General features: G+C 42.0%; 1 protein-coding gene across 3 annotated transcripts in view; it reads left to right on the forward strand.

The window, feature by feature from the left end:
- The window catches only part of LNX1 (ligand of numb-protein X 1, E3 ubiquitin protein ligase), a 198,739-nt gene that overhangs the window by 171,079 nt on the left and 14,113 nt on the right, over positions 1-13,547 (forward strand). For all 3 annotated transcript variants that reach the window (XM_011966515.1, XM_011966514.1, XM_011966516.1), the window contains 3 exons: positions 6,160-6,291; positions 9,270-9,447; positions 11,316-11,544. In XM_011966515.1, coding sequence (XP_011821905.1) covers positions 6,160-6,291; positions 9,270-9,447; positions 11,316-11,544 — 539 coding nt within the window. The remainder of the gene's footprint in view (positions 1-6,159; positions 6,292-9,269; positions 9,448-11,315; positions 11,545-13,547) is intronic.

The raw sequence follows: 13,547 nt of genomic DNA on the forward strand, positions 1-13,547 counted from the left end.
CCAGGTGTTGTGTGTCTCAGTTCCCCTGGCTAGGAAAAGGGATTCCCTTCCCCCTTGCACTTCCCAGGTGAGGCGATGCCTTGCCCTGCTTCAGCTCTCACTGGTCGGGCTGCAGCAGCTGACCAGCACCGATTGTCCCGCACTCCCTAGTGAGATGAACCCAGTACCTCAGTTGAAAATGCAGAAATCACCGGTCTTCTCTGTCGTTCGTGCTGGGAGTTGGAGACTGGAGCTGTTCCTATTCGGCCATCTTGCTCCCCCGCCCTCTCTCGAGGACGAACTCTTTAAGTAGCTTATATAGTTATCAGTCGCATTACAGCTCTCACTTGTCTCTGTAACAAGGGGCCCACACAATCAAGCATGAGTCTCCTGTGGACCAAGGCTATTCTATAAAGGGAGCTATGTACATGGTCTGCCTACTCTGAATAACACAGTCCTGATGCCCAGCAGTGGGTTTAGAGTCTCCTTTCAAGTGTGTGTATAGAATAATACCCTGGGGCATTGTGGGGAGAGGGTGGCAACTCTTAACTTTCTTAACTTGAAACATTATAAAACTCATATGAGAAGCACAATAACAAATGAACCCAGTGCATTTTATATAGTTTATTATACATTTTACTTAAGCATATACCTATATGTCAAAAAGGCAGCAAATATTGTCATGCATTTGGCTTAACTCCAATCCTTCTCTGCCAATGAGCAGGTGAAGCCTTTGGCTGGATGAGAACAGGTACTTGACCAGTTCTTGCTCTCCCTGTACATTATCACTGGCCCTCATAGTCACTGTATGGACCCACGCAATGCCAAGGCAGTAGAAAGATGCCCTGTGCTCCAGTGTACAGCTCTACAAAATGCTGCTCCTTGTGTGGTGGCATGTTTGACTCCCATCTCTCTGTTCTGGGAAGTTGCAAATCTATGTTACGCCCTGACAGTGTGAGCATTTTTCATCAGCCATAGTGGATTTTGGAAGGGAAAGAGTCAATTGCAGGCTGAACACAAAGGAAGATGCTTGATCAGCAAGAGATCACAGTGCAATGCTCCCAGACTCCTTCCAGCTATAAGAGATAGGCTTTGTTATTTAAAGATGGGTACATATAAATGAGGCTTCTGGACTATGTTTTCCTTCTCTTAGCCACTGTATGGATTCATGCAATGCCAAGAAATTAGAAAGATGCCCTGTGCTCCAGCGTACAGCTCTGCAAAATGCTTAGTTCCATCATATAAATATGACTGGCAGTTTTGAGTCAAATCTCAACAGAGAAAAGCAGTCGTTAAACAAAACGACAGAAAGCAAGTCCTTCCATACAAATGCTACTTAGTTTTAACCCTCTTTTTTTCCTGAATATTAGATGGTTCCTATTTCCTCAGTCAGAAGTAATCGGTCCCATCTCTGGAAACCCTTAAGTATATTTGCTATTTCTCTTTCATGGCACTCCCATCTGACTATCCCTGCAGTAGGAAACAATCCAGGAGGGCAGGAACCATGTCCTCAAGGTTCCCAGTGTGGTGTCTGGCCCAGGGTAGGCATAGATCAGCCTTGGGGACAGAGTGCTTGTCAGGAGGCTGCCAATAAGCTAAAGTCCACAGGGGAGAATATAGGTGGCATCAGAACCCCTTCCTCTTTGCCTGTAGAAAGAGAGAGGGATGCCGGGTGAAGTAGCCCCAGCTACTCCAGATGCTGAGGCTGGAGGGTCGTTTGAGCCCAGGAGCTCTGGGTGGTAGTGCACTCTGCCAATTGGGTGTCTTCATTAAGTTTGGCATCAATATGGTACCCTCCCAGGAGCGGAGGACCACCAAGTTTCCTAAGGAGGAAACTGGCCCAGGGCGGAAAAGAGAGAGGGAGTCTAATGCTTGCGCTCTTGGGAGAGAAAGAATATGGTACAGCAGTCAAGCTATGTAGGTTGTAACCAGTGTGTCCCGAATTTGCCTAGATCACAATCTAGGATTCTTAAGGGAGAGAGGAGAGGAAACTTTAAGTCATGCCTTCTAATTAAGGTAGCCACCGTTGTTAAACCATCCTTTTGCCCAAATTGCAACATCCCAAGAGATGCAAGAGAGAAGCTGTCTTACCTCTTTCTTGCAGCAAGCTATTCTTTGCTTGCTGGAATGACAGATCTGCTGTATCCACTTTCTTGGCACATATCATGTAGGTGTGAAATAAACAAGTTTCTGCCATTTTCTCATTCAGTCTTTCTGTGTCTCCCCCATATTCCCCCTCCTCACACTCACACCACATTCATACCAGTGGAAAGAAAGATTCTGTAGTGCTAGGGGATGTTTCTTTACACTGAATCCAGCTCCTGATAGGAGTTAAAGCCAGGACAAGCATATTAGCCCATTTTCCACCTTATATCTTCAAACACCACAAAAGTGCATCAAACAAAGTCTTCCTGTGAGTTTACAAGGTGGTTGGTAAGAGCCACAGATCCAGTCTTGCAGAGAATTTCTTTCCAAGTAAATTGATACCAGAGTTATTTATTGTAGTGTTATTCCTGCCAACAACTTAATACCAAAGCCAGCATTTGAAAATCCAGTGAGAAATTTGTCCTTGAAAATGTGAATTAAATAGTTCTTGCAGGCTTCTCCTCGGCAATTTGGATTTTGCCTGGCAAGTTGATTCGATGTGTAAATCTAAAAGTTTCTAAGTTCTTTTGAGGTGCTTAGATCATGTGGCTGCTCCTCGTCCAAAATGAACATGATGCATTTTGCAGGCCTACAGACACACTGCTGGGATCCTTCAAAACATCAGAGTTTCCCCAAAGAGAGCAAATTCAAGCTCAGTAATTGGGGTTTTGACCTGAATGTTCACCACTTCTTCTCTTTTAGTAAGTTTTGCTTTAGAGAGTTCCCAAAGATAATCTTATTTAGAAGAAGGGAGGCTTACCGTACAAAGAAAGACACAGCTCTTACAAAATACTCTTTCAAGAATTGGATTTAGTTGGCTAATTCCATCGTTCTTCATGTCAACTTTCTTCACAATTGTTTCCTGGGCTTTTTATTTTTGTTATGTTCAGACACAAGCTTTATATGTGATGAGAAACACTAGGGAATTCAAGATAGGTGAACAAAGGAAGGGCACATTAGCCTTGGCTGGGGAGATCAGAAGTGATGGCCGGGCTTTGCGTGAAGGGCATGGGGCAGAGGACTCCAACTTCTTTTTTGGGCCCTTTTCAGATGGATTTTCTAATTTTTGTGAAATAAGTCAACTCACCTGGCTGATCATCCATTTTGATGTTACAATAGACACTCTTACTGTACCCAGGCAGTTGTCCCTAAAAGTTCATTTAATTTACAGCCACCCAAATCATGACCCCTAAGTTTCAAGAGAGCCCTGAGAAGAAGTGTTATAAGAACGCAAAGTCGTGAAGATTTGGACTGGTTAGTGTCAGACAACCATAGGAATATGGTTTCACTAGTGGGTGGTTTTTACTTAAGAATTTTTTTTTTTGGGAGGGGGGACAGAGTCTTGCTTTGTCACCCAGGCGCGAGTGCAGTGCCACAATCTCGGCTCACTGCAACCTCTACCCTCTGGGTTCAAGCAGTTCTCCTGCTGCAGCCTCCCAAATAGCCGGGATTACAGGTGCCTGCCACCATGATTGGCTGATTCTTGTATTTTAGTAGAGAAGGCGTTTCACCATGTTGGCCAGGCTGGTCTTGGACTCCTGACCTTAAGTGATCTGCCCGCTTCAGCCTCCCAAAGTGTGTTTACTTGAGATTTTTAAAACAAGGTCCTAGTTCCTGAGAGTGAGTTGTGTGCTCTGGGAAGGAAGATGCAGAAAAGGCAGTGTCTTAGTCCATCATGATGCTGTAACAAAACACACTATCCTAGGTGGCTTATAAACAACATAAATTTATTTCTCACAGTTCTGGAAGTCAAGAAGTCAAAGATCAAGACACCAGCAGGTTTGGTGTCTGGGGATGGCTACTTCCTCACAGATGGCACCATCTCACTTTATCCTTACATGGTAGAGGGGCAAACAAACTTCCTCCAGCCCCTTTCATAAGGGCACTAATCCCCTTAGGAGGGACCTGCCTTCATGACCAAATCACCTCCCAAAGGCCCTACCTCCAAATGCCACCATGTTGTGGATTAGGATTTTAACATCTGAATTTTGGGGAAACATGTGCAGACCATAGCAGACAGGAAGCAAATATCTCCACCCCCATTGTCTGAGTCAATGGAAAAGAGCATAGAATTTCAATGCTGTCCTTTCATGACCTGACTTTCTCCCCTAGCCCAATAACCATCCCTGTATAGGAAGAAGGCTGGCATCTTCTCTGCTGTGGTGGTGAGTGGGCAAGGGATGGAATGAAGACAGAAACCACCAAACCTTACTCCTCTCTCTTCCATCTCCCTTGTCCCTAAATCAGGTCTGTCTTGGGAACCTTTCTAATCAAATCTTCCATATCTCATTCATTTTCAGCTTTTACTAAAGAGATAAATGAGGTCAGCTGGCTATTTCAGCATAGGCCACCAGAGAGCTCCATTTATGTGAGTTTCATAGGTCTAAGATTTAGTCTGAATGACCTGCAGCTCTGAAATCTCAATGGTCAGCAATTCTGGAATAATGACCCATACTACCCGACACATGTGAAGCTAATCTGTGGCAGAAAGACAAATTGTAAATGTATCATTGCATTAGTCTGTTCTCGTGCTGCTAATAAAGACATACCTGAGAGTGGGTAATTTGTAAAGGTTTAATGAACTCACAGTTTTACGTATCTGGGGAGGCCTCACAATCATGGTGGAAGAGGAGGGAAGAGCAAAGGGATATCTTACATGGTGGCAGACAAGAGAGCTTGTGCAGGGGAACTCCCATTTATAAAATCATCAGATCTCATGAGACTTACTATCACGAGAGCAGCATGGGAAGGACCCGCCCCCATGAATCAATTACCTCCTGCCAGGTCGCTCCGATGACATATGGGAATTATGGGAGCTATGATTCAAGGTGAGGTTTGACTGGGGACACAGTCAAACCATATCAATCATGTGGAGTAGACCTTTCCAATAAGTACTATATTTGCTATTCTGAATGCCTGTCCAAATATCGATGTACATAGCAGAGAGAATTAGCAGTCAGAGTAAGTGGTAGTTCCATAAGAAATAAAGAATCAAGGCAAATTACTCTTTTGCAGTCTTTGAAACATTTTGTATTTCAATAGCGTTAGGGATATGCGTGGTTTTTGGTTACATGGATGCATTGTGTGGTGGTGAAGTCTGAGATTTTAGTGCACCTGTCACCTGAATAGTGTACACTGTACCCAATAGGCAGTTTTTCATCCCTCACCCCATTCACCCTCCCCTTTTCTGAGTCTCCAAAGTCCTTTATATTACTCTGTATGCCTCTGCGTACCCAGAGATTAGCTCCCACTTACAAGTCAGAACATGCAGTATTTGATTTTCCATTCCTGTGTTACTTCACTTAAAATAATGGCCTCCAGTTCCATCCAAGTTGCTGCAAAAGACATTTCATTCTTTTTTGTGGCTGAGTAGTATTCCATGGTATATACATACCACGTTTTCTTTATCCACCCATCAGTTGATGGGCACTTAAGTTGATTCCATGTCTTTGTGATTGTGAATTGAAGGTAAAGAATTTTGATTAGGCTGTACATATTAATGTATGAAGTCATCCCCATATTTCTAAAGTGCTAAACCTTTCCTATGCCCAAATATTTGCAAGTGTCAGACTCAGGATTTCTCTTCCTATAGTGGCAGGTTACTGCCATTAACTCTATCTCTTTTTCTTTACTGTGTACCATTGATCTCAGACCTTTGCTTTGGGCTGCTGCTTTACACTGTGAACCTAATTCTTTCTAGGAAGAACTTAGGACATGGCTTGTGTGTGGTAGAACCATTAATTAAAAACGAATTAGCAATATCTAATGATGCCTTTTCAAAGACTGGAAGGAACCAAACCTTCCCTAGATTTTCCCTTTGAGCAACGTTCACTACCTGGTTTAAGGATAAAGGAAAGAGCTCTCATGCTGTTGCCAAATTACAAGATGGATATTAACAAAAAAACACCACAAACTAGAAACTATGTTTTGCCATAAAAAAAATGGTATAATCAAAGTGATGTCTTTGTAAGCCCCTCGTGCTGGATGCAGTGGATGGAAACTGACAGTGGCTAATACCTGTGTCTTCTTGCCCAGGCCAGTGAAAGACGTGTTCACCTCATCGTGTCCCGCCAGGTTCGGCGGAGCCCTGACATCTTTCAGGAAGCCAGCTGGAACAGCAATGGCAGCTGGTCCCCAGGGCCAGGGGAGAGGAGCAACACTCCCAAGGTGAGGCCTCTAGGGCAGGTCCCCTGCTCCTGCAAGGAGCTATTTCTTGGGAAGGCTGCTTGCTTTAACATTTCTAAGTGTCATCTCAGGACATTTTTACTTAAACAGACACTTTGACTTGTAAAACTAAAAGCCCAAAGTCCCATATTTAAGACTTGAAGAGATAACATGTGTCTCCCATCCAAGCAGGAGAGAGGAAGGTGCAGGAAGGTTTTGAAACCTGATCATGCAGACCTCATACAGGGACCTGATTTCTAGCCTAAGCCAAATAAATGTCATGTTTTTACCAAGAGTCATCTTTTTTAAAGACTGTATTTTATTCACTTTGAAATGAAGCAAACACTTCGCTTGGTTTCTGGCTTTTGAATTTTTTGGTCTGCCTAGAAATCAATGATTTCCCGGCTACTTTTAGTTTTTGTTTGTGTTTGCTGAAGGGCCCAGGAAGATAATTTAAACACTTGCAGCTCATGTAACATTAGGGAGTGTTGGGGATTGGGGCAAACCAGAGAGGACATGTTATATGGCATTCAATCCAGAAAACTCTAAAACACTGTGGATCTGTGGGTGGAATTCCTTCTTCAGGCCACCAGTTTGCAGCCTCTCTTTAAATGAAGTGACGCAGCCCAATTTGTACTTCTCTCTGTGGCTTCTGTTAGATGCAATGCCTTAACCTCTTCACTTAGATGCGTGTTTAAGCAACACAAACCTTGTTTAGTCCAAATTAAGAGTCCTATGGCTTTAGCTTGGCATCCTGTTGTGATGCTAATGAGCTTCTTTCAGTCATTTCTCCTGAGTTCTGGTTTCATGGCATCACTTGTAACTAAAAAAAATTCTTAACGGTAGCTCATTCTTCCTGCAACAGAGAGTAGGGAATGCCCTTTTCTTTCCACGTCAATCTATATGTTGGTTGGAATAGCTTACAAATTGAGTTTTTGAGTAATACATACAGAAACAATATCAAATTTTTTATTTTGGAACGTCTCTGCTGTATGCTGTGTTAATTACAGAGCCTACAAGGTTATATACCCTTCCGGGTTCTCCAGCCAGTCAAGCCTCATAAATCCATAAATTACATGTTTATTTACAATAAGGAGTCTAGACAGACCAAATATATTCCACTAAAACATTTTACGGATAAGGAGACTCCCTGATGTCTTTTTGCTAGTAAATGCTTAATGTTTAAATTTAACTGATCATCTTTATTAATGGAAAACTAGTTTATTAACTTAATTGAAGTTTTTATCCAATTAACTAATTTTAGTTGAATTAACTAGAATATGTCATATTCTAAGTCATCAAATTATGGAGAAGGTAGCCTCCATCTGCACTGTGGTTTTATAATTCCTTCCACCTCCTCATCATGAAAGAGCTGGGAGGATCTGATCACATTTCTGCTGCAACCCTCTGTCATGTGTCTTAATTCCTGGAAACATACAAATTGACTTAGTGGGAATTGTAATTATTTCCATTTTAACTTATATTCTATCTGCCTTCTGAAATATCCTCACAAAAAAGTGACATATTTAAAATAAAACTAAGACGTATATGATTCTTTGATGATTTCAATTTTTATATTCTTACTAAAATTTTGTTTGGTTTAGGAAACTAGGTAGCTTTTTAAAAATAAGAGCTTAAACAATTCAAAGAAATACCAAAGAAGGCAAAGCAGGATTTGTGGGACAGAAAACTTTTAGCCAATTAAAAAAGTCAAGGAATAATAGGCATCAAATTTTGCATGGTTTCCCTCTGTGGGGAGGAAAGGACTATGAGCAGAAAGAGTCACAGAGGGACTAAGTGCACATGGAATGTTTATTTCTGATGTAGGGTTTTGAGGTACATGGGTAGGTCATTCTGTTATTCTTTATGCTTTGTTACTTGTCTAAAATGTTTTATTCTAAATATCCAAAGCAAATATTCTAAAATAGAAATACGTCTTATAATTTGAGAAATACTCAGGTACCCATCGTGTTTTTAATTAGCTTAAACTATTTTATCATAAATTATGTTTTTAAACATCAAGGAACATTTTAAGGTGTCCAAAGTAGGGTGAGGAGAATGGAGAGAAAAGATAGATAGAAAAGTCATCTCTATCATACATAACTATCCTCCTCTCCAGCCAAAGTCAGGTAACCCCGGGTGTGAAGCTTTCACAGATTATTTCTTTTTTTTTTTTTTTCCATTGCTGACATTGGTCTCTTTCTGGTTGAGAAAGGAAATGGTCATGAACATTGGTTCATGAGACACAGAACACATGCATGCATACATGTCGTATTTGTGGTATTTCAGCCATTGCATCCAGCCCCTCAGTGCACAACTAAACATTGCTTGCTCACCGCAGGCAAGGCTGTCTGGTAAGTACTGAGCAGGTGTGAAAGAAGACTCTATAAAATGTGGTTACTTTTTTTAACTTAGAGAAGTTTCTGATACTCATAAATGACAGCGTTTCTGAAATGCTGACTCACTACTATCAGGAATAAATGACTCACTTGCGAAATTTTGAGTGCAGTCTGTGTACTTAAGATTCTTCCATGGCCAGACGCAGTGGCTCATGCTTGTAATCCCAGCACTTTGGGAGGCCAAGGCACTTGGAGCCAGGAGTTCGAGACCAGCCTGAGCAATAAAGCAAGGCTTTGTCTCCACCAAAAATATTTTAGAAATGTATTTTTCTAATGGTCTCTAATCTGTTCCTTCCTCCATTTTTACTCATTCCTTTTGAAATGTAAACTTTATCTGAGTTAACCTATAGAATTTGGGACAATGTAACCCTATTATGGTTGGGGTGAATAAGTTGAGGGTTCTTTCCACGTGTCTTTCTCTGTGATTTCCAGAACCACCATTGTATTTATGCACTTTTCATAATTTATGCAGTTTTGGTAGTTTTTGCATTTAGAAAACGGAAACCCACTTTGCATTTTCTACATTCAAAAACTACCAGAGTTGTAAATTCATGTGCCATGTTTTTCTGTCTGTGCTTTCAGCCCCTCCATCCTAAAATTACTTGTCATGAGAAGGTGGTAAATATCCAAAAAGACCCCAGCGAATCTCTCGGCATGACAGTCGCAGGGGGAGCGTCGCACAGAGAATGGGATTTGCCTATCTATGTCATCAGTGTTGAGCCCGGAGGAGTCATAAGCAGAGATGGAAGAATAAAAACAGGTAAAAAGTAAAGGGATGTTAAAGGCACTGGGATGGCAGAGTATTATGAGAAATTAGTAGCTTGTTGTGTTAGGTGACTATTTTCAAAATTAATGAGAGAATGTGGGAGTGATCAGCCAGGACTTTTGTTACCCATTGCCCTTGACTGGTTTGAGTATAGATACTAGACCAGGTTCCACTCTTCTTAGTTGCAGGCCAACTTGCCTGCAAGTAAAGCTGGAATCTCCAAACAGTTCCAGGAATTAATAGAGAACTGCTAAAGTTATGAGCAAGTTACCTCTATTAAATGGCATAATTTAGTTCCATTCATTCTACATGGTTCTTTGGTGGGTTGATCCAGTGGTGAAACTAATTCATGAATTATTCCATTATGTGAATTAGATAGAAAAACTCATTTGATAGATTTGATTCAATGAATACTCATTAAGTGAAAGTATCATGCTAGATACTTTCCCAGGGTAAAAAGTATTTCACTACTTTAAGCTCATATGTTCTGGGCTACTTTGAATAAATAAAGGAAGGTGATATCAAATTTGCCTCTACAAATATGTATCCTTAATAATATTGTCAGTTCATACAAGAGGGTAGCTCGGATGAATGAGGATTTATGCCATTTAAAAGTCCAGATTCAAGAGATAAATTGAAGTTTCCCAAGTACAGTTGCTGAGCCTGAGGAGCCATAGGGGGATGGTATATTAAGAGATTTAGTCAGCTGGCTGAAAGATGCTTCTTTTGGGTCAGAAAGGACTCAGGGCCCTTCTCTTTTTTCTCCTCCTATCTTTTTTACTCTTGCTGTGGTTATTCTGTATAAGAAAGATAAGCAAAAGAGGACAGAAAGAAACAGGATGAAGATAAAAGAATAGAAAATGGAAATAGGAGAGATGTATGTTTTAATTTCTCTTTTCTGCAAAACACCTGGGTGGAGAATGATGAGGCCAAACAAAGTGGCTTGTTAACAAATGACTTCTTAACAGAACATGAGCTAGAGGATTATATGATCTGTATGGAAATGATCTTGCACATTGTAGGTGCTTAACCAGTAGTAGCTATTTTCACCTTGGCAATGAAAATGTTGTTCTTTCTGCTTCTTTAAGAGTGCAGCTCTGGCCGGGCGCAGTGGCTCACGCCTGTAATCCCAGCACTTTGGGAGGCCAAGACGGGCGGATCATGAGGTCAGGAGATCGAGACCATCCTGGCTAACACAGTGAATCCCCGTCTCTACTAAAAAATACAAAAAACTAGCCGGGCGAGGTGGCGGGCGCCTATAGTCCCAGCTACTCGGGAGGCTGAGGCAGGAGAATGGCGTGAACCCAGGAGGCGGAGCTTGCAGTGAGCTGAGATCCGGCCACTGCACTCCAGCCTGGGCAAGACAGCAAGACTCCACTTCAAAAAAAAAAAAAAAAGTGCAGCTCCACGACTCCTCTGCCAGACACTCTCATGGGTAGTTTCTTTTCATTCAAACCATATTTACTGGATGCCTACTACATGCCTGGCTCTGTGCAAATGCTGGAGCTTTTGCCAAATCCTCCTACTTTATGCTAAAAACAAGAAACAAAAGAGTGAAAAAGTAGGTTTTCTTTGATTAAATAGTGAACAAGACTAATTTTCCTCTCTCTCTTCCTTCCTTCCTTCAGCAAGAGCCAAACACCAATAGGTGTGCTTTAGAAAACCCCAAACAAGTCTTAACAGCACCTTGGAATGCACACACTGTTTACCATTTGCTTTGTGAGCACCCAGCCTCCCATCAACAAAGAAAACCTTTACCCTCTGCATCTCTGCATCCCAGTCAGCCCCTACCCCCTTGCACTTTAAGCAGAAGTCATGTTTGTGCTCTCACTCAAGATAGCTTCTGCTTCTCTGGCCATCAGGTGACATTTTGTTGAATGTGGATGGGGTCGAACTGACAGAGGTTAGCCGGAGTGAGGCAGTGGCATTATTGAAAAGAACATCGTCCTCGATAGTACTCAAAGCTTTGGAAGTTAAAGAGTATGAGCCCCAGGAAGACTGCAGCAGCCCAGCAGCACTGGACTCCAACCACAACATGGCCCCACCCAGTGACTGGTCCCCATCCTGGGTCATGTGGCTGGAATTACCACGGTAAGTCCCAACGCAACATCCCTGTAGGGGCGTGGGAGGAAATGATTACATTTCTTAAACCACTCTTTCACTCTCTAGGGCTGATTCATGGCACTAGAATCTTAATGAGACCCAGTCTTGGTGGTGGGACTGTGAAATAATTCTCTCTTCCCATTTGTAACTGAAAATGCATGCGGGCATTCTGGGGCAAGGATGAAAGCCTGAATGTGGAAACACCGTTTGACGTTCAGGTTGAGGAGCTCACAGGACTGCCGTGTACAGCTGTGTAGGTTGTTCATGCAGCATGGAGCTCCACAGACAGGAGCTCCACAGAGGGGGCAGAGACCCAGCCTGTGTTTACACCCCCTGGAGCTGAGCTGCACCACCTAGGAGAAGGTTCACCTTTGCCTAATCTGCTAGTGGCAGCCCTGGGACCTTGCAGAGAGGCTGACTGCCTTCTGTGGCTTTATTTTATTTTATTTTATTTTATTTTATTTTATTTTATTTTTATATAGAGTCTTACTCTGTCACCCAGGCTAGATAGAGTGCAGTGGTGTGATCTCGGCTCACTGCAACCTAAGTCTCCTGGGTTCAAACGATTCTCCTGCCTCAGCCTCCCCAAGTAGCTGGGATTATAGGCACACACCACCACACCCAGCTCATTTTTCTATTTTTAATAGGGATGGGGTTTCACCATGTTGCCCAAGCTGGTCTCAAACTCCTGACCTCAAGCAATCTGCCTGCCTCGGCCTCACAAAGTGCTGGGATTACAGGTGTGAGCCACCATGTCCGGCCAGTTTTGTCTTTTGAGTGGCCTTGGCTGCACATAAAACCATGCCCCAGAACACTTTGCCTTTGCTAAGATATTTAAGTACCTTTTATTTGGAGACATTTCTTAGATCGTCTCTCCTTAGTGCCTGCTCCTGAGAAGTTCTTGTGTAAAACTTCAGGAAGTAGCTGGATTGTCATTTACTTGTCTCACTTAATTACTTCAAGGAAGAATTTGGGGTTAGCCTTGCAAAATGGCTAGATACAGAACTATTCAAAGAACAGACAAGTTCGTGTTTGCTCACCTGCATTAGAGCATAAACTATTGGCCTTCAGATGATCATCTTGTTAATTCCAATGTGTGAATAATGCTAAATATTAGCATCACTGAAGAGATACTAGCGTAGAACTAAATATGGAAAAATGAAAGTGATATATTTAGTTTTAGTACATTTTTCTTGAGGGTGGGGATAATTCTCTCTGTCTTTTTACATTTCAAATGAGTTTTTTAAGAAAAACAAAACCCTGCCTCAAATGCAAAATGAACTAGATTGCTTTTTGAGCCTTCACTAGTTGATAAATTGTTTTCTAAAGCAGTACATTTTCAAAAGTCTTAAACAGTTAAAATCTGAGCATTGAGTCAGTTTAAAACCCTTTGGACATTTTAGAACTGAGCCTGAGTGAAAGTAGAGAGTATTACTTTAAAGTTTTATTTTTAAAAATCTTTCTGAAACTAGGATCTATTAAAATCGTTTTGTTTTTTGTGTTTGAAAGCTATTCTGTCCTATAATCAAAGTCCCTCATTATTCATTTATGTAAGAGAGGATAATGTGAGATGCTTTTTGCTCCGAATACAACCAAGCGAATGTCTTTCTTCCCCTCTACCTTTTGTCATTTGCCCCTGGGCATGGTGCTTCTCTGCTTTTGCTAGAAGTAGAGTCTGGGCTGGGTATGGTGGCTCATGCCTATAATCCCAGCAGTTTGGGAGGCTGAGTTGGATGGATCAGTTGAGACCAGGAGTTCAAGACCAGCCTGGCCAACATGGCAATACCCTGTCTCTACTAAAAATTCAAAAAATTAACCAGGCATGGTGGCACACGCCTGTAGTCCCAGCTCCTCAGGAGGCTGAGGCATGAGAATTGCTTGAAGCCAGGAGCCAGAGGTTGCAGTGAGCTGAGATTGTGCCACTGCACTCCAACCTGGATGACAGAGTGAGACTCTGTCTGAAAAAAAAAAAAAAAAAAAAAGAAGAAGAA

The sequence above is a fragment of the Mandrillus leucophaeus genome, unplaced genomic scaffold, assembly GCF_000951045.1.
Source record: "Mandrillus leucophaeus isolate KB7577 unplaced genomic scaffold, Mleu.le_1.0 Scaffold762, whole genome shotgun sequence".
NCBI classification, from domain to species: Eukaryota; Metazoa; Chordata; class Mammalia; order Primates; family Cercopithecidae; genus Mandrillus; species Mandrillus leucophaeus.